Raw genomic sequence first — 21885 nt, 5'->3', positions numbered from 1 at the left:
TTTGAAATAATCAGGCTGTCCTTTCTACAATCCACCCTGGGTTTAACCAGGCTGGATTGTGTGAGCAGCTTACAAATGATTGAAATATCTGGACACGGTCCCATCGGTGAGTTCCTCAGGCAGGCGAGGCTTCGTTTTCTGGGTTATGTAGCCTGCATGTCCAGCCACCGCATGCCCAAGCAGCTTCTGTTTGGCTGGATATAAGGGGCTAAACGGGAACGGAGCAAGCTGGAAAATAAATGGAGCTGATGGGGTATAAGAGGATGTGGAGTTGAGTGCACCTAGTGTCAAGAACAGCCTCTAGAGGAGGCTCATATGAATGACGCTACTGGGCAGGACGCTACTGCGCAGTTGGAGGCAGTCGCCCTCCAAGAACAGTGGAGGGTGGAGGAGCGATTCTCACAAGTGGAACGCCGAGCAGCTAAAACACAGAAAGTTGGCACAGTAGGGGGCAGAGACAACCCATAGCACCTGGGCCTGTCACATGACCTCCTGCCAGCGAGCCTTCACCACTGCACGTGGCCTTAAAGTGCACATAGCCTGGCACAAGTGCCATGGTTATGTCAATGCCACTTAGTGGTGAATGGCAGCTGTTGTTGTTTTTCACACGTGGATGCATAACTGTCCCTCCGATTCTCTCCCCCAGTCAACCTCAATTAAATCTAAGTAGGAATGTAAATATTCATCCCTTTAGTGACTGGAGAAATTGTCATAATTTAGGGTCACAATTCGATCCAGGAATCTTGCATTCTTTCAAAATTTGTTTTTTTCACTTGCAGTTTTGTTATTCCCATGATCCTGAATTTAATATCCTCTCCATCAATTGCCTAGTTTTGGGTATATATGAGCTCATGAAGGTTGGTAAAATTCACATCGAAGATTACTAAGATTTGCTTGTTGGAGTCGAATAGTCTCGTGTACTAAATAAAAGGCTGGTTTGCTAAAAAAAATTGGCAACATGAGTATTCATGTTTCTGGCCACATTGTAAAAAAACATTTCAAATATAATCTCAAGCAGTGTCATATAAACAAAAGCTATATTTCACATCCAGAAAGTCTTACAAGTATAACTTACGTGCAATTCATCATAAAAGACAAGAATGATGTGAATATTAAAGTACGGTGATAACATATACAATAGTAAAGGCACAGTTATAAGGCTCCTTGAAAATTATTTGATTATTATGAGGGAAGAACATGCGCAACATTTGTTTTTTGTTCAGGCTAAGGTGTTCACCAAGATACATTCACGTGAATCCATCATTCAGTGAGCTGCTGGGCAGTTTTTTTCCAATTTCAAGTGGAAAATTTCCAAATAAACAGACATTTTCGGTTAAACTTTGGAGTAAACCACCTGAGTGCAAAATACATGTCAAAGAAGTCTTCACACTCAAATAAGCATTGGGCAATGGTTGTTTCCCTTAGAGGCCTCGAGGTAATGTAGGACATTCCAAACTCCCACGACAAAGACCAGAGTATCACGATACAGCCATTGCTGACTTCTCATTACGTGGTACAAATTCTATATGAAATAGAGGGATGATGAACTAAGTTCACCCCTGGCTGGAAGATTATCTCATGACCCTATGGGAGCTGAGTGGTTTGGCACAGCTCAATGAGCTCCATTGTTACAATGTCAACATTAAACTTTCAATATCTGCTCTTACACTATTCTATCATTTGCCTATATGTCTTCTATGTCTTCTCCTTCGTTAGCAGTTACAATAGCAAAACACAACTTTTAATTGTTGCTGTGGTAGCACGTTGCTGTTTACTGAAGTCCAGGTCACTATGTCCTCATGGCCAATGACGATGATGCCAGCACGCCATGCCATTGCTTCCTTCCTTTCACCAGATACCATTTAAATGGGGGGTGGGAGTAAGCGAGATGCTCTACTGTGGTACTTTTGGTGGAAGAAGCCTTAAACCCAGGGCTGCCATCCTGGGAAGAGTCGGCTGAGGTTCTTGGGGTCGGTGGCTTGCTGAATGAGAAGGTTGACCTGGCCCGGGACGCTGAGCACCGAGCCCTCCTCCACACCCTTCAGCTTCTGCTGCAGCCGCATGAGGACGCGCTCTGCCATCTTGTTGAGGCTCTGTGGGTCCATGCTGCACGCGGCCACAGTCCGAGACACAACATCAACACGGTCCGAGGCACAGCAACAACATGGTCTGAGACATAACGAAAACAACAATAACATGGTCTCAGACGTAACTATACAGTTCAAAACAATAATAACATGGTCCAAGACACAACACTAACACAGTCCAAAATACAATAACAACAGTCAAAGACCCAACAACAACATGGTTTGAGACAACAACACCATCACCAGTCCGAGATGCAATAACAATACCGTCTGAGACACAATAAAAATAGAGCAGTGTTGCAATAGCAGCAATGGCCGTGGCAATAGCAGTGTGCAACCACAACAGCAATGAACAAAAGTGCATTACCCACTTGGATATGGATAAAAAAAAACATGAACACTGACAAAAGTAGACCAAGAACTGAAAAGTGCACAAGGAAGCATGGAAAGACACATGCTGGGACTACTCTGAGACAGAACTAAGAACATAAAACTCAGGGTACAAATGTAAATCAGATACATCATACTGTTAAAGGAAGTGGGCTTTGACAGGTCATATTGTGAAAAGAAACATCAACCTAGTCGGAGATACAAGTTCCATGATATAACACAATCTGATACACAACACCACTGTTTGAGAAACATCAAACACGCGGTCCAAGACACAATAACAATACAACCGCGGTGCAACAGAGGCAATGGCCATGGCAACAGCAGTGTGCTACCACAACAGCAATGAAGAATTGTGCATTACCAACTTAAACACTGACAAAAAAATGGACCAAATATTGGAAAGTGCACAAGTAAGCATGGAGGGACGCATGCTGGATTTACACTGAGACAGAAAGAAGAGCATGAAACTCAGGGTACAAATGCAAATCAGATACATCATACTGTTAAAGGAAGTGGGCTTCTACAGATCATATCACGAGAAGGAATGATGATCCATGGACGAGATTGGTAGCATAAAGGCAGCGAAAGAAAACAGAACCCCAAGCGAATAACCACCATAGCGATGAGCTTGGTTTACGTGCAGGCATGAGACAGGAAAGGTTTTTTATCCAGCTGTAGACAGGCAATAGCTGATGGTAATTCGTTTTTAGGGGGTTCATTTTGCTCTAAGAGTCCTCTGCTGAAGCCTTCTGGTCACCTGGAGACCTTAGCATCTCGTCGGAGCAACGGAGCTGCCTTGGTCTGAGCCACGTGCTCTCTCCTCACCCGTTTCGTTCCTGGTGCACGGCTCTCCCAGATGCAGGCGCTTTCCCCAGTGTGGGGCCCATGGTGGAGGTGCCCTCAGTCTCGTCCTCGGTTCGTGTCTGCAGCGTTAGCGCTTTCAGGGGGTTCATCGTCCAGTCAAACAGTGGATCGAACAACAGCACCTGCCAAGAAAGATTTAGGGGGTTGAGAGTTTAGGATCAAAGTGGCACCATGAACATATATTACATAACAGTAATGACTTATCAAAGACAATTTTTCAGGAGGATCCTGCGTTTAAATGTTTGGCCAACACCAATGTGTTTTTAGCCATGGGAGGAAATGGAACATCCAGAGGAAAGCCATACAGGAGGAGACCATATAAACTACACGCAGAAATGCGCCCGAGTCAGAAACTGAACCGAGTTCCTTCTCGTCGTGAGGCACACAAGTGTCACGCCTGAGCAACTCTGTTGCCACGAACATTGCAATGGTGTCATTTGTTTTTTTATCTAACAAGGAGGGCTTCACTGTCAGGCGTTTTTCAGTCCTGTATTAACATGTTAGGTCCATTCCTTTTTCATAAGAGTTTTGCATGGTGGAAGGAATTGGAGTACCCAAACGAATCCACATATATGAGAAGATAAAACTCAAACTGCCATATGGCTTGCTGTACTGCTATCACCTGTTCACCTTAAAGCCCCAGCAGGTTTTGAAGTTTTACATATCTTGTGATCTACCAACCTTTATCTCCAAAGCACGAGGTTACCCACCACACTCATCAAATGTTCCCCGTTTATCCAAAACATGCAGCTGGGCAAGATCTGTTAGAAAGAGCCAATTGATGGAGGCACACCACACCTATAGCATGGCCCACACATGCCTGCCTGCCTTTACTTAAACACAGATTGTAGTAGGTTCACATTTTCATTTGAATCAACCTTTGGGTGGCTCAGGCCAGTGTTAGTCACCAGGCGCCATTGGTGTCATATCAGTGAATAACAATCAAACACAGGCTGCCCGGATCACAGTGCAACAGTGCTTAAAACGTTGACAGTTCCCTCATGCACAAACATAAACATTGTTTAATGTTTGTGCATTTAAAATAATAAAAAATATGTTTAAATAACAATTGTACACATACAGCCTTTTGTCAAATTCACTGCTGGATGACAGTCTTTCTATGCCATGCAGGTCATTCATTGGACAATACTTTACCATGCTGATCAGTGCTGATTGGTGGAGATGGGAAGTATAGATGTGGGTGCACAGAGGGATAGTACAGCAGTGGATTTTGGTGCACTGACTTCTGACCACAATGTAGCCTCGTATTGAAACATGACTTGAACTAAAAACCAAAAAATAACAATATATGTTAAATAATATAGTCTATAAGTGCCATTGGGAACAGACCTCAACAATGGTCAGTAGGGCCTCCTGAGAATTCCTCATCACCTCCATTGTCTTCTCACAGCACCTGCACATAGGATCGGTGTTAGTGCTGTCTTTGACGATTCTCCAATTCCATCACTACTACCACCATTACTACCACCACAACCACCATCACAACTACCACGACTATCACCAATATCAGCATTTATGCCATCAACAGCACCACCAATACCAGCACTCGTACCAAAAACAGCTTTAACATCACCACTACCAGCACGCCAACTCTTACATTAAAAATAATATATGAAGATGTTGATGCTGGTGATGTATGAATGTATGTTGAACTTATTTCACACCGTACATAGCCAACCATCTTAATCGGAGGTGCGGAGAAGAACAACAAACTAAACACAAAAAGCAGTTATAAAGAAAAGATCTTGACTTAAAGCTTTCGTGACTGCAGGAATTCATATTTTTGGGGTCTTTTGGTAAAGTCACGTAGATAAGTTCAAAGAAAATACCAAAAAAGAACGAAAAACTACGAAGTTTCGATCACAACAAAAGCGATCGAAACGTAGTTTTTTGTTATTTTTTGTTAATTTCTTTGAACATATCTACATGACTTTACCGAAAGACCTAAATAATTTGAGGAACGCCAGTGAAGATAACAGTTTCATCCGCTTAATGCGGAGCTTCTCCAACTTTCTGGTTTTAAGAAAAGTATCCTCCCCATAGAGGATAATCAGTTTAACACGTAGGCTATCGCGACCAATATTATTCATAATAAAGGTTTTTGGGTTATATCGCGTTATTTATAAATGTGTCGTAACAAAGACACTCAATTGATTTTGATAACGTTGAAGTGTTGTGTAAAACTAATTATTACTGGCAAATACTAATTAGAGAATCCATTGAAATTGAGAGAAACAGAAATAACTTTAATCATTCTGATATCTATAGGCTTAGTGCGGCTTGGAAGCGTATTATTAAATAATAGATATTACAATTCCTTATAGGGGAAACACATATTAATTAACGGATTACTAATGTAGCATATAATCACAATAACACACATTACAACTAATTACTAATCTACAACTCATTACTAATCATAACCATTGACTGATTACCAATCGATTATATAATTACAATACCCCCCTCCGCCTCAAATCACTGCACCTGAAATGAGTTAAATGATGACGTCACCCTGCTGCTCTATTTAAGACCGGGAGCAAGTGAGGGCTTTACCATTCTGGCAAATTGCCCGATTATGCTGGATGTAATTACCAGCAAAACGTCGTATTCAAACAGTAAATGTTGTGGATTCACTCTTCAACACACCGGTGGGCTAAAGTAGTGAACTAATTGTCTTTTGTCAACGTGACACTTTTTTGCTGATTGGCCGTGTCAGGTGGTGGAGGGTTACGACACATTTATAAATAACGCGATCTAACCCAAAAACCTTTATCATGAATGATAATATTGATTACAATGCTACGACAATGATGACGGCACTTTATAATGGAAACCAAGGTGATGACGACAATGACCACTAAAATGATGATGACAACGACGGCAATGATGACCGACGCGAACGCAATCACGATGACGTAAGCACAACGAAGGGAAGCGTTGCCTGCGGAAGACGCCCTCCACGCCCGTGATGCCCATTCCATCCACGATGTCTCGCGTTAGTCGGAACGGCACAGTCTCGGGAGTCGGTAGTATGCGGCCTTGTTCGAACGCAACACCTGGACGAGCGCACAGCAACAGCATTGTGTCCCAGGGTGTTTCCTCTACTCCCAATTAAAAACACGATGCAACGCCCACTTTCAAGTCAAAGCCAATGTGTCCCCCTTGTCAGATGAACCAAGTGGGGCAGAGTCCTTGCCTGCATTGACAAGCTTAAGCCAGTTATAAAACAAATAATAATCCACATTCCTATGCTGCTTGTCAGTAGATTAACAACCACCGTTAACTTTAGACAATGTGGTGACCCACTTTGTTGACCCTGGAGGGTGATGGGCTGAGCCTATCCCAAACTACTATTTTAACCAATGTCCTTCAGATTTTTTGTCAGGAATTCCAACAGTGGCAAGTGGCTAGGTTACACAGCTGCTTATAGAACTTCAACCACCTGCCTCTATGAAGTACTCACACTCTCAAAAGATTAAAATATCCCAGGATATTAATCAACAAAGAGTCGGCAATTGATTCCTGCATCGTGGTCCGATGCTCAGTTACATAACTGAGTAAAATAATTAGGAGATACCTCCGATGTGAAACATAGCACTTTTGTGATATATTTCTTTTCTAAGAACTGCACTAACACTATGGTATATACTAATTATTTTTATCCCGAACAAATACAATCCATTGAATCGTCGCACAGTGGGTGCATCATCGCATCCCGAGCGATCAAGTTGCCGGTGGAGCGAGAGTCGGCGAGTACCCAGGTCGATGTGTACGAGCTCGGCCGAGTTGAGGTCGATGAGGATGTTCTGCACGTGGCGGTCGCCCAGCCCCACGATGTAGCCCACTGCACCGACGGGGAGCACACGCGGAGTGGAGGGGGAGGGTTACAGCGAAACAACCACCACTGTGGGGAAAACGGCAAATGACAATAACAATCTACGGCAACATTCGGATGATCACATCCAATAATGTCGATGCCAGCGTACTCCGCACCATTACTTTCTTCCTTCTGCTATATGATTGACACTTAACATCCACTGTGTGTTCTTACATCATCCCAATTTCTGGTTTTAGGCCTTCCCCTTCGTGTAGAGTAGACATTCTTCCAGGCTGAAAACTAACAAGAGTAATAATACATGCAAAAACATGATTTTCAGACAGCAAAAGGCACGATTGTGATAAAAATATCAGTCCTCTCATTATGCTTTGCATGTAACGTGAAATCACTATACTATGTGTGTAATGCACAAAGCCTCGTTTCAAACCACCAACTAAAAAAAAGAGGAAACATTTATTATAAATGCATCTCTTTTGAATTGATAGTCAAAACAAGTGTATAGGTCCCTTTATCCAAACCAACAGCATACCTTTTAATGCCATATAAATATTATTCATCTGATGTAAATGAAAGTTACATGTTGAATTCGTATAACTGGAAGAGGCAATATTAAGTAAAAAAAGGAAATAAAATTTGATGGGTTTGTTTCAGTCATTGATTACTGGACTGAGACCATCAACTTGCTGAGACCATAAAACTTGAGAACCTGGTTTAATCATGGGCGGTGGTCCACAATGGGTCTTGGGGTCTCAGCAGAGATGGCCGAGTGCTCTGACCCCTGAGCCAACCGGCTCCACCTACTAAAGTTACATTTCTAAGAGTATCCCAAAGTATAAGATATCTGAAAAACACTGAGATACCAACGGGAGCCCGGGGGACTGACCGATGGAGGAGGTGGCGACGCTGCGCGTGTAGGAGAGGCGTCGCTCAAACCACACGGCCGGGTCCAGGAAGCATTCCCAGAAGAAGTGGCGGAAAACAGGCTGGAAGTGGTGGCACAACTCCTGGTAGGCGAGGAACAAGTCCCCGTTCCTACGGTCCTGCGCCGCAACATGTGGACACCGCGGCACACCCATCCATCCATCCATCAAGGTCGGCTATCGTTACATGGCCATGGGGTTGAGCTGCCATTAGGGGCTCCTCTCAGCTAAAAACCTGAGCTCTGAGATGTTTCTTGCATTATGAGCACAACATAAATACAAGTTGTTGTTGTTGTTGTCCTTGTTCTTAAGGTTGGCTTTACGACTGATACCTGGTCAAAAGCTTAGGGCTTAGTTTGTACAAAGAAGATACGGCAATGGACTTCAGGCTTAATTCTTAGAAGCTAAACACTAAAATAAATATACACACATTTTTACATTTAATTCTTACAGCTTAGGCCTTAAGGCTTTCCAGGTTAGGTTTCAAAGCTTAATTACTCAGGGTTTGGTGATAAGAAGTGCGGGCAGCCCTGGTTACCAGATAGCCCTTACATTCATAAATTTGCGACAGTGCATGGAGGGCCAGTCGTTGGGCCGGTACTTGGTGTGGGCGCCCGTGTCCTTCTGGACGAGGTAGTCGCCGATGGGCATGGTGCCCACGCACCATTCGAGCACGCCGCTGCGCTGGGACAGAGGCACCACCTTACGTTCCACGTGGGAGGGCGGCACAGGCAAAGCACCCGATCTCGTTAGCCCAGTTAGCATTAAGAAGGCGCGAAGGGAAGAGATACAGCCGACGCCCGTGATGCTGATTGTTAAACCCAGCATAATTGAGTATGACGGGCGCACGATCACCCACCTTGTACGTGCGGATGCTGAGCTTGCGGGTGCGTGTCTCTGCGCTCCCGGCCAGCAGCTCGTTGCACATGTGGAAAACCTGCTGCATGACGGCGTCCTGACGCAGGTCATCACGACCCTGCCAAGCCAGGCCATACAAACAATAAAGTCGCCATCATTATCGTCATAATCATCACGGTCATTGATACTACTCTTGTTGTCACTGTAAGAACTCCATAGCTATTATTGTTTGCTGTGACAGTCACACGGATTTTCTTTTTGTAGCGATGCCCTGTATGCGTTTGTTTTAATTACAGAATTGTGCAACCCTGAGCGATTAAATAAACGTGTTTTTAACCAGCTGCTAGACTGATCTTGACAGGGTCCTTAGAAATAAGACTGACAATTCGATCTCAGACAGGGTCTTTAGACAACAGACTTAGAATATTACACAATAAGCTGGCAGACCAGTGTGTTTGAAGGGGCCTTTGGACAACGTGCATCAGAATATATTTGTGCAACACCATTTGTTTGGCCCTGTCTCACTGTATCGGGTCCTCTGCTGTGGAGCTGCTGTTCCTTAATAGCCAACACACCTTTACAAGCTGCCTGTATGTTCGTCCATCCGATCCCTCGCAGTCGATGATTTTTGGGAGGTTAACGCCTCCGGCGAGCCGGAAGTGTGGCCGGAAAGCACGCACCGTCACGAGATCAGGGTACTGCCCCGTCGGGTCCACCTGAAGGTGTGGGAAGAAATTCGGAACATAGATTATTTTCACGATTATGTATCAGCTTCCAATAAGTCAAAACTTCACAGGATATAAACAAGTAAATATACAAGCAGGGACGAGAGTGACAACAACTCCTTAGACCTTCCATTTAGTCAACAACGTTATTTCAATAACAAAGTCAATGTTGAGGTTTGTGTTATGCACCACTTTGTGTTTTACAGCCAGGACATGTTTAGCGTTGGAGGTGGGTGGTGATGAGCTGTGGGGCAGCCAATGACAAACCATGGGTGGACACTTAAGAGTAGGGGTGTCAGCCTATATTGTGGGTTATACACTGAGAAGGCACCAACTTCCACCTTCAAGCAGCAGATCAACGCATAGATGAGAGTGCACACACATACACCTATATAGGTCCTGATCCTTTCCTACTCTGCAACCCATCTCACACATACATTGTATGCTGGGGATACGCACGCGTACCCATAAACACTTCACAAATCCACAGAGAGGCAACTGTACACGGCATAGCACAATGGTAGTGACAAAGCCTACTTGTTGAACAATGGCATTCACATGAGACGTGCAGTGCATACTGAGTAGAGCAACAATTAATATCTGACACCTCACTGGACATTCGATATTACAATGAACACTCGAAAAAGACAATGGCCTAGCACACAGAGTTGGATGCAGCTCGCAGCGTTGATCAGGCGACCCTTCTGCAGACTCTCGCTCTCTCGCTGCCAAGCACCAGGAGCTCTCGCACTCCCGTCCTTCGCCCCTCGGGACCTCGAGCCAGGAATTCCACTCGTCACCGGACTCCCATTCTCCACACTACAGCTGTTGCTGGCTCAGTGCTCTGACCTCTCAAGCCAATAATCCACCACCCACCTCCTGTGTTCTTTACCAAGGAGAATTGGTTTACCTTCAGTTCCAATGTGGGGATAACAACTTTGTACAGATTTCTGATCTCCTTGATGGGCTGATCCTTTGGAATGAGCATGTCCTCTGCAATGAAAATGCAGACATTCTTAAATAAAAACAGACTCTCACAAAAATATAAATTTTGCTTCTAGTTTTATTGGAGATACTTTTTTTTTACAATAACATTATGGAAAATGATCAGCAAGAGGCACCAGGAGAGAGCTGATGAAAGACAAGGACATATAAGGCGAGGAAACTAAAGACAGGAGAGGTGAGAGAGGCAGATATCATGGGGCTTCCACAGTCATCAAAGGTGCTCACTTGTCTGCTTGCGCCAGGCCTCGGCGTTCATGTTGGCGAGCATGATGTAAGCGTCGCACAGTTTCTCCGTGTCACGCACCAGCTCGGGCTGCTGCTTTCGCACCTGTTCCACGAGGGCTCGCGTTGCCCTGACGCGATCCTGTCCACGAACGCGCATACACACATGCAACACACTCGCCGAAACACTTGCACTTGTCCACAGCAAACACACAGACACAGACATGCACAAACTCGTACACATGCGCTAGAGTACTTAAGATGGGAACGGGCGGTAGTGTATTGGCACTAATAACGTACATGCACTCTTATGAATCGGTAGTGTGGAACTTTGGATAGAGCTATGGTCTGGGTTAGGATTAGAATTATGGTCTGGGTAGAGCTGCAGTTTGGGTTAGGGTTAGAGTAATCATAAATAATAATAAGCTAAGACACTTTTTTCTTGTAACATTCTGTCGCTCTGGTTGGTTGCTTGGTCGCGGTGACGTTAAGCACCGCAACCAATCGGTGTGTGCGACAGGACTCGTTAACATAATTTGATACTTCGCAATTTTATACTGGCTGCTCGCTGAGAGTTACCTCAAGTATCAATTACCTGTCAACGTTATGATACAAACTTTCGATATTAAAATAAAGGTGAAACACTCTCCCGCTATATTTCTCTTGCCTCAGCAGTTCTCCTGCTGTATTTTTCACCTGAAGACGATTGCTTGTGTTGCGATCGAAACGTCGTGATGTTTTATTATTTTTCTATCTATGTGACTTTACCGAAAGACCCAAAGAGTGTGAGACACCCTATGCATGCAATAATATTCCTGCAAAATGCAACATTATTTGCAACTCACTGTCATACCACTCTACGGCCAGTCCCTGCCCGTTCACTGGTCCAATTGATGATCGTAAGTCGACACTCATTGGACGAAAGCCCCACTTATGACAAAACGTAGATAACACATTCTGTAAAATAACTGTTTCAATACAACTTGCAAACACCTACCCGCACTGGCGACACGAACCGCCCAACTTTGGTTCGGCGGAGCGATCCTCCGCCAGCTGGTATGTCCTAACATTACTGCTGTGAGTGTGTTTGTTGAGAGTGTGTGTACACGTGCGTGCGCATGTATGTTTTGTATATGTGTGTATGTCAGGAGCGGCAGTGTAGCGGTTAGCTATGAACCCAGAAAACCGAGTTCGATTCCCCCTCACGCCCAACCCCAGTGACGGTCATCTCAACCGAGATCGCCTCCCCGAGGTCGACTCAGCCTAAAATGAGTAACTAGTGCGGTGTGTAAACATAGCCACTAGGGAGAAAAAGGCGGTCAGGCATGGTCCTGGCCACCCACCCCCTAGTGTGCCGTTTCAGCCTTCATAGGTGTTCACTAACTGCACTTGCCCCAACTTGCTACACGGAGCGGTAGTGAGGTGCTTAGCGCTACGCTGCATTAAAAACCGGTCAAGCCGAGTTTCATTCCCGCTCAGGGCCACCACCAGTGACAATTATCTGAACCGCTCCTGGGCCTCCCCTAGGTCGACTCAGCATCAAATAAGTACCTGGGTGCGGTGTGTGTAGTAAACATCGCCACTGGGGGAGACTAAAGTGGTCTTGCTTGGTGCTGGTCACTCACTCTTTTGTGTGCCGTGCCGGCCTTCATTATGTGCTACTCACTAATAGTACTTGCCCCAACAGTCTGTTAAGGTTATATGAGCGATCTTTGTATTTGTGTGCATGTGAAAGTGAGTGTGTGTACCTTGACAGCTGTCATGATTATCCCCTAGGACCTATGTTGACTTAGCCTAAAATGCGTACCTGGTGTGTAAACAATGCCACTGGGGAGACAAAGGCGGCTGGGCGTGGTGCTGACCACTCACCCTCTCGTGTGCCGTTCCGACTTTCAGATGTGCTGCTCGCTAACAACACTTGTCCCTAAAGTCTAAGGCTATACGGGGGATCTGTGTCTTCGTGTGCAGATGTGAAAGTCAGTGTGTGTTTATGTGTGTATGTCTTCGGGGACTGCCCAAATCCTCGCGGAAGTTCCGCAGGTTCCTGCTCGTGTCTAAATATTGATAAACCCTGAGTTATGGTTAAAGATATGGTCTGAGTAATGCTATGAATTTTAACAGAGTAGAGTTATGGTCTAGGTATAACTGTGAGTTAGGGTATGAATCCGGTTATCGCTATGGTCTGGCTTAAAGCAATGGTCTGGGTATTTGCGATGGTCTCGTTTAGGGTCAGGGTTATGCTGTCCTCTCCATGGCTTCAAAAGTGGGCACGACGGTGGCGAGATATTAAATTCCTCGCCTGGTATGCAGGAGGTTGTGGTGGGTTTGATCCCGACCCTTGACACCTGTATACTTGTAGCTTGCATGTTCTCCCCGTGGTCGTGTGTATTTTCTCCGGGTCCTCCGGATTTTCCCTCCACATTTAGAAATAAGCATATAGAGTATGTAGCTACTTTAAAATTCCACGTGATAAGCCACGTTGTAGAGCTGTCATTTGTGGCTTCTGAAAAAAGAGCCATATAGCTCAGTGGTAGCCTTACCTGGAAAACAACATACATACAAATGAGACTGCGAGTGCTTACGTCGTCACTAGGGGCCGAGGACCCCTTGCTATCTCCCCGGCTCAAGCGGCTGCCCCCGCGTGCACCATCCCTGGCTGCCACTGTCTGAAGCAGCTCGTCCTTGCCAGCGTTCGCCAGCGCCAGGACCACCAGCAGCGCATGGTGCGGGTGCGTGAGCGTCACGCGCAGGATGAGCTGGTGGGGGGGAGGGGGAAAAACGGTTTTGATGGATCCATGTTTGTCTTTGTGTGTGTTGTGAGGAGCAGTGGCGTCGTAGTGGTTAGCACAATAGGCTACAAACCCAAAGACCTGAGTTCAAATCGCAGCCATGGCAAGCATCAGGAGCCAACATATGAACTCGGCCTCCTGTAAATTGACTGAGCTTTAAATGAGTATCTGTTGCAGTGTGTGGACCTCAATAGCGAGGAGACGAAGGCGGTGCTGGTCAAACCCCACCCCCTTGTGTGCCATGCCATCCTTCATCGGTGCTTGCTAACAGCACTTGCCCCAAGTCTAATACAGTCTATACAGGGGATCTTTATCTTTGCATACGCAAGTGTTCAAAGAATATCGAACCAAAAAAACTGCTCTTTTCTTGTAGCAACATACTAAGGCTGTGTGGCCCCGGCTGTCCAACATAACTTTGCAACTTCGTTCTTGCGAAAACGCATTTAAAGTAATGGCCAGCAGCGCTCTGATGACAACTGTTGTTTTTTTATATTCATATCTAGTTTTACGATGTGCCTCAGCATCGCCATATCACGACAACCCTAAACGGCAGTGTCGGCCGCCCTCACCTTCTGCAGGATGCTGTGGAAGGATTCTCCGCCCGCCATCTTGGTGCCCATGCGTGCCGCCAGCTGGTAAATCAACGGCAGGAACTTGTGCGGAGGGATGTCTGTCACGCCCGTCTGTGACAGTTTACGAGGATGGCGATGGTTGTGGCAGTGGGTGAAATCGGTGTTAAAATGGGTTTACAAAAAGTGCTGTATGAATAGAAATGCACTTTATTACATAATGTTAAGTCTATTGCATTTAATATGCTTTATATACTACGTAACATATTACCTTCCATTTAATATAAATTCCACACGATGTAATGTATTTGTGCATTTACTATGAATTATATGCTACATAATGGTATTTGTGCGCATTAAATAAACATATGCTATGCAGCAGTTAACTAGTGCATTTAAAATCTATATTAAACATAGCATTAATTCCCCCATATCCTGGCATTACACCTCCATTTCGTGGGAAGTACTGTCTTGGCTAGTATGCCATATGGTTCGTTTGTTTACCCAACTCATAGTATGCATACCAGGAGTACTGTCCCATTAAATGTGGCAAAGGTAGTGGTGGGGAAGTTTTGCCCCCTAATGCTGTGAACTAGAGGTCACTTAAAGGGATCTCAGAGGTAGCTTGTTGACATCTACTTCAAAACGCTGTTCTCTAACACGCAGGTTTGCACTGTTCTGCGAGAACCCTGAATGGATTCCCCATCTCAAGTCATGACACCAATAGCACAATCAGGATAACCATCTGGAACAATGTATAAATTTGGAAAAAAATATTGTAGTAATGATGGTGATACTTATGGCAATAGATGATATTACTAAAGATGGTAATGAAGATGTTGTTGCTACTGATGCTGATGATGGAAGTATCGATGGGGCTGCTACAAATGATGCCACAATTGATTCTGATTATGCTGACAGTGATTATGCCACTGTTCAGGGTAATGTCAGGAAGAGCACAATTGGGATAAAATATAGGAAAGCAATTGTTTGTAACAAAAACAAAACACAGGGGAAAATCACAGCAGTGCGTGCGTGTGCATGCTGTAGCGCGCGTCACGCACGCAGGAATCTTACCCGCATGACGTCGTTGACCTGCTGCTCCGCCGAGTTCTCGAGCCAGAGCGAGACGAGGCGGAATGCGCGCGCCTCCCCGTGTGCGCCGCCGCTGCGCAGGCAACGCACGTAGTTGACCAGCGCCTCCACCAGGAAGCGCTCGCGGTCCTGCCGCAGTGACAGCAGCTCCCGCTCGTCCAGATCGCACTCGCGCTGCAGCTTCACCATGTACCTGGGGACACGCACAGGCAAGGACAAGCGGCCCCTTGCATAGCGTGCATAGTTCACAAAAAACAGGAACATCCCCTTCTAGTCTTTGGGTCTTTCGGTAAAGTCACGCAGATATAGGTTCAAAGAAAATAACAAAAAAACTGCAACGTTTCCATCGCAACACAAGCGTTCGTCATCAGGAAGAAAAAAGAGGGGGGAAAAGCTACGGAGGCAGACTGTTTTAAAGGTTTAAAATGGTTGTAGCGCAAGGGTCATAAACGAAGTGGGCGAGGCTAGTGATGTTAATGTGAGAACTTAGCATGTTAATGTAACATCGGAGGGCGACCTCCATGAGGGCGTAGAGGTGGCTATGTTAATGTGAGAGTTCATAATAAAGGTTTTTGGGTTAGATCGCGTTATTTATAAATGTGTCGTAACCCTCCACCACCCGACACGGCCAATCAGCAAAAAATAGTGTCACGTTGACAAAAGACAAATAGTTCACTACTTTAGCCCACCGGTGTGTTGAAGAGTGTATCCACAACATTTACAGTTTGAGTACGATGTTTCGCTGGTAATTACATCCAGCATCGTCGGGCAATTCGCCAGAATGGTAAAGCCCTCACTTGCTCCCGGTCTTAAATAGAGCAGCAGGGTGACGTCATCACTTAACTCATTTCAGGTGCAGTGATTTGAGGCGGAGGTGGGGTATTGTAATTATATAATCGATTTGTAATCAGTCAATGGTTATGATTAGTAATGAGTTGTAGATTAGTAATTAGTTGTAATGTGTGTTATTGTGATTATATGCTACGTTAGTAATCCGTTAATTAGTATGTGTTTCCTCTATAAGGAATTGTAATATGTATCATTTAATAATACGCTTCCAAGCCGCACTAAGCCTGTAGCTGTCAGAGCGATTAAAGTTATTTCTGTTTCTCTCAATTTCAATGGATTCTCTAATTCGATTGGATTCTTTAATGTATACCTATCTTCTCGATTGAAGTTGTGTCTGTGTCTGTATATGTGGATGGGTTCATGAACAAATCTTTGTTGATAGCCAGTGGGTTTGCAAAGTACCTTCGTTTTAGAGAAATCAATTTCGTGTGAGCCCATCGCATTAAAACAATGATCAGTCATGGCCGAGGTATTTGTCCTACCGTGTTTCAGATGTGCCTTATGTTCACGAACACGGTTCGAGACATGTCGCTTAGTTTCCCCAACGTAACTACTGCCACAGACACAGTTTAGTTTGTAGATGTCGGGGTATTGCATGTCAGGGATCACATCCTTCACAGATGGGATCAGATCAAAATTTTACTAACTGTATTTTTCGATTTAAAGCTTTCGTGACAGCAAGGATTCATCTTCTTGGTTCTTTCGGTAAAGTCACGTAGAATGAGAATAAAACAATAAAACAAAATAACAAAATAAGACAATAAAATTCTCACAACGTTTCGGCCACAACACAAGTAGCCTTCTTCAGGTGAAGGAACAGAACTGTCGGGACGACAGCGCTTCAATTAACTGTTCAATCGAACCTGGATCTTGTGTTTGCTCATGATTTTGGAGTTATTTTGGTGACCCCTGCTATTTATGGCAAGGTGATCTTTCTTCATCGTCCGACCACGTGGTCAATCTTCTGCAAGGCTCTCATCATTGCCGTTGCTGCACTGGTCGGACAGATACGTAGTTGGACGCCGACGATGGGGTTGTGTGATAGGGTCGCCTATGTGTAGCTGCGTTCCATAAATGTATCGCCCAGTGTGCTTAATGGAACTTATTAATGAGAGACCAATTGGCAAGGTACACAGCACCCGCCTCCGTCCACCTGCACAGCCGACTCACCTGGATGGCTGCAACTTGAGTGACTGTAAGAGGGTGACATCCTCCTTAGCTTTGCGGAGCAGAGCTCGCTTGTTCTCGTACTCGGCCGAGCGCATGTACGCCACGATGCTGCGGTGCTGAGCATCGGCGAAGCGTGCCAGCGACAGGTACAGCGCCGCCCTGCACACTCGGCCGCCCTCGCCCTCGTCGCTGCCGCTGCCGCCGCTGCCATCACCCCACGCACGCTCCGCCACGCTCACCGACTGTAGGCGGGCACGACGGGCAAAGGGGGGTGGGTGCCAAGAAGGCAGTAATACACGGGCGAGACAAAGGTGGAAGAGGCAGCGTAGAGGGGCAGCACGAAGATGGATGATGTTTCACAGAGGGGTGGCGCACAGACGGAGGGGGAGCATAGAGGCGCGGCACAGGGATGGGGAAGTGGAGGTGCCAGATGGATGTAAGATATTACCATGAAGGGAATCTTGCAAAGATGCGAGAGGGAGGAGACAGCATAAAAAAGAGATGCAGGTATGGTTAAAATGTTGCATCCTAAAAAAATGTAGCAACTAAACTAAGAGAACAAAATATAAAACCGTAAAAAATTGCTGTATTTTTACCTTGTATACATTTTTCTGACTAAACATTGTGTAACATAGAAATAGGGTGGGTACCTCACCTATAATTTTCACTTACATAACCATATCATAGTGGCATACTAAATAATATGGAACCTCTAATGCAATCATAAAAAAATAGTGTTGCTCATGTAACAGTCAGCAAAAAGTGTATTCAAAGAAGCATGTTTAGCTGTGTTAGCAAAATATAGTTTTTTGATGCCTCAGAATGCCAGCCATTTTCAACAACACACCATCATGGAAAATATTCACAATATTTGCTAGATTTTCACCCAATTAACTATACTGACTGTGGAGTAACTTAAGTTAGTTTGCAAACCTATATTGAGGCTGCCACTGCCAGCCTAAGCGGAAACTTTGGCCAGCGATATGCCCAACCATCCTTTTGCTTCTCCATTGCGGTCGTTGACACACTGCACCCGGCACTCAGTTAAGGCTGAAGTACCCGAGAGCTGGCCCACAACAGGCTCTGAAACCACTTTTCAAATGATGTCGTAGGTAGCCAGGAATCGAACACTTTTCTCAGCGATTGTAGCAAAGTGTGTCGACCACTACGTAATATTTGCATGTGTATTTTAAAATCTGTGAAAAAGAGCTTTTTAGCTCAACGGATTCCTCCAGGATAAAAAAAATACTCAGATTCTGAAAGAAAGGCCCTAACCTTCTCGAGGTACTCGCTGAGGATGATGGAGGGGCTCTCGGAGCACGTCTCGGCCAGCCAGTGTCCATAGCGGCCCAGGCACTCGGCGTACAGTGCTAACAGCTCCTTCGCACACTCGCCTGCCACCTGCAAGTGCACGGCAAAGCCACATGGAGCATGCAACTAGGCCACATGGAGCACGCTAACTGGGCATTAATCAATCCACAACCGCCCCCCACCTTTTTGTGATTTGATGAATTGTCATAATGCAGGGTCAAGACTCGAGGTCACAATTAGATTAAAACAGTCAAATCAACATTTTTTTGTGTTTGTCTCATTCGTATGTTATGCTCTCGCATGTGTTATCTTGTTCCTTCTCCGTCATTGCATCGGCATAAATGTATTATTGGTAGATCATAAGCATGACTCGAATAAATGATAACATTTTGATTATAATCCTCCAGAATATTAAACGTGGGACGTTTTTTAACAGGCTGTCTATAGAGTGCAGTTTTAATGTTTTTCTCATTTAAATGCATGGGATTTCCCCTCATTTTAGTTTTCATTCTGCATATTAAAATACAACATAATTAAGGAATTGGTTGAATATAATGGGGGTAACATTACACCAATACGAGCGATCCAAGTCATCATTTAGAGCTGCGCTTTCATTCAAGATTCGATTCTTTGTCCCATTTTTAACGTCCCATTAATACAGTTGTTTTGCTCCATTAGCCTCTCTGCTGTCTATAGGACTTTAAGTGTCTCTGAAGTCGCATGGAGTAAGGAGGCAGCACCTGGGCTTTAAGTGTTCCCAGGAGGCCCTTCATGATGCCCATTGCCCGGCCCTGCTCTTGTTTGGCCCAAAACATCTCAGCATCCTCCACCTGCCAGGCATGGACCCCATGTGGGCGTCTCGGGCACTGCCTGATTGCTTGTATCGCCCTCTCCGACACCTGTGGTTAAACGGCAGTACGACAGCACAGGAATGGATAATGACAGTGATGCAGGTGATGTTGATAATCGTTCTTAATGATTGTTGGTGAAGATAATAACGGTAGTGGTATTTTATTTGCAAGACAGATGGAAAATATAAGACGGATGCACCCAGGCACTCACATGCGGACAGAACAGACAAAAACACAGATGGATGGACATAAGCAACGTTGAATCTCCAGACAACAAAGATCCCCCGTATAGCCTTTACAGACTGTTGGGGCAAGTGCTGTTAGCGAACGCCTATGAAGGCCGGCACGGCACACGGGGAGGTGAGTGGCCAGCACCACGTCAGACCGCCTTTTTCCTCCCCAGTGGCGATGTTTACATACCACACCAGGTAGTAATTTGAGGCTTAGTCAACCTAGGGGAGACCCAAGACCAGGTTCGGGTCGCCGGGTTCGTAGCGCAGCCTGTTAACCGTGACACTACCGCTCCCCAAAGGGACACAACCTTTGTGACAAATAGATGGAGATGGAAGAGAGGCGGCCACATGTAGAAACAAGGATACGGGGACACGGAGGCAGACAGAGACGTGGGGGACGCACGCGTGCATTTCCGGCGAGGCGTGCGAGCCGCGCCAGCTCGGTGAGATGATCGACGAGGGCCCCCGTGCTCTCGGGCGCCGCCTGGCGGTGAAGCGCCGTGCGCAGCGAGAGCACGGGCTCCTTGTAGCGGAAGTCGGTCTCCCGTAGCACCAGCAGCTGCTGGCGCCACGAGTCCTGCAGCGGCGCCAGCGCGTCCACGTCGGGCCCAGTGCTTGCATTGCCACATCAACAAAAACAACAATAATGAGTTTTACATTTTGATTTAAGCTTTCGTGACTGCAGTAATTCATATTCGTAGCTCTTTCGGTAAAGTCACATTGAAGGGAAACAATACAATATAATATATAATATATTTTATTATTTTATTGTTTCCCTTCAACGTGACTTTACCGAAAGAGCTAAGAACAAGAATAACAATGAGGTTTCGATTTAAAGCTTTCGTGACTGCAAGGATTCATCTTCTTTGGTTCTTTCGGTAAAGTCACGTAGAATGTTTTATTTTATTATTTTATTCTCATTCTACGTGACTTTACTGAAAGAACCAAATAAGAATAATGAAGTTGATTTGAATTCAAGCAGTGTATGAATACAAACAAGAAAATACAAATTAACCAAAACTCAACGGGTGCAACATACTGCGCACAGGAAGGCACAAAAAATATTTCGTGACTAAATCACCAAGCATGCACCCAATCTCACCAGCGCTGTCCTACCAGACAGTCTCGTCCCTTCACCTGATGAAGGCCGCTTGTGTTGTGGCCGAAACGTCGTGAGAATATTATTGTGTTATTTTATTTTATCAATTTATTATTTTATTCTCATTCTATGTGACTTTACCGAAAGAACCAAAGAAGATGAATCATTGCAGTCACGAAAGCTTTAAATCGAAAGTTAAGTAAGGTTGCATCTGGATAGAGCTTCGATTGGTGACCACCAGGTCATAGGGCTTGAGGGGTTACGTGGTGCCTTATAAGGGCCGTTAACAACTCACACTGAATAGCATGGTGAATAATGGTCAAATAACCCATGGGGAGATTCCATCCAACAGTAGATATCATGATACATGTGTATTGTTCATTAATAAGAAATTGATCTTTGTCAAACAGAGCTTAGACTAATATCCCAAGACTCGCCGTGAGCATTCCACGTTGAAACAGCTCGATGTCTCATGAAAAAAACCCGCCACCAATAACAACGCAACTGAACCACAACTGGGGGAACAAGACAACTGAATAATGAAATTGAAACAAGCGAAACCTGTGCAGCCGTTGTCCAGCGGCTTCCATCTCGCTGAGCGAGCGCAGGCGGCAGAGCGCCGGGTACACGGCGTGCACCGACTCCAGACTGAGGGCGCTCAGCTCACGCATCTCCTGCACACTGGCACGAGGCAGCGCGGCAACGCGCTCCAGGTAAGTGGATCGACAAAGCACCGGACATTACATTCCGAAAACAAAGATAAGAGGTGCTGGTTAGCAAACGCGCCCTCGGGGGTCCCAAGGAACATGGGTCGAGGGCTCCTTCTCCATGCATGCTACAACTGATATTCTGGAATGCAAACTCAAGCCGTACAATAACTGCTCCGCATATAATTAAGCATTGAATCTAAATTCCAAATATAATTGATGTATTTTTTAATGCATAAAGCACCCAGTACACTGCTTATCTGGAGCTCCGATTGT

At 45.3% G+C, this 21885-nt stretch overlaps 1 protein-coding gene across 5 annotated transcripts in view; it reads right to left on the bottom strand.

Moving 5' to 3' along the window:
- Positions 1-1020: 1020 nt before the first annotated feature.
- Positions 1021-21885, bottom strand: part of ATM (ATM serine/threonine kinase) — a 90289-nt gene continuing 69424 nt past the window's right edge. For all 5 annotated transcript variants that reach the window (XM_032972796.2, XM_032972802.2, XM_032972801.2 and 2 more), the window contains exons 46-64: positions 21464-21583; positions 20207-20417; positions 19460-19618; positions 18684-18809; positions 17409-17650; positions 15372-15582; positions 14295-14408; positions 13519-13692; positions 10940-11078; positions 10620-10702; positions 9560-9700; positions 8986-9102; positions 8679-8828; positions 8090-8246; positions 7126-7212; positions 6310-6424; positions 4695-4758; positions 3306-3466; positions 1021-2106 (exon numbers count right to left, since the gene is read on the bottom strand). In XM_032972796.2, the coding sequence (XP_032828687.2) occupies positions 1923-2106; positions 3306-3466; positions 4695-4758; positions 6310-6424; positions 7126-7212; positions 8090-8246; positions 8679-8828; positions 8986-9102; positions 9560-9700; positions 10620-10702; positions 10940-11078; positions 13519-13692; positions 14295-14408; positions 15372-15582; positions 17409-17650; positions 18684-18809; positions 19460-19618; positions 20207-20417; positions 21464-21583 (2755 nt within the window). In that variant the 3' untranslated portion in view covers positions 1021-1922. The remainder of the gene's footprint in view (positions 2107-3305; positions 3467-4694; positions 4759-6309; positions 6425-7125; positions 7213-8089; positions 8247-8678; positions 8829-8985; positions 9103-9559; positions 9701-10619; positions 10703-10939; positions 11079-13518; positions 13693-14294; positions 14409-15371; positions 15583-17408; positions 17651-18683; positions 18810-19459; positions 19619-20206; positions 20418-21463; positions 21584-21885) is intronic.

The sequence above is a fragment of the Petromyzon marinus genome, chromosome 49 (assembly GCF_048934315.1).
Source record: "Petromyzon marinus isolate PM22_M1 ecotype Great Lakes invasive population chromosome 49, UKy_Petmar_22M1.pri1.0, whole genome shotgun sequence".
NCBI lineage: Eukaryota > Metazoa > Chordata > Hyperoartia > Petromyzontiformes > Petromyzontidae > Petromyzon > Petromyzon marinus.
Note: the sequence above shows the minus strand (reverse complement) of the source record. Positions and strands in the feature narration are given on the sequence as shown.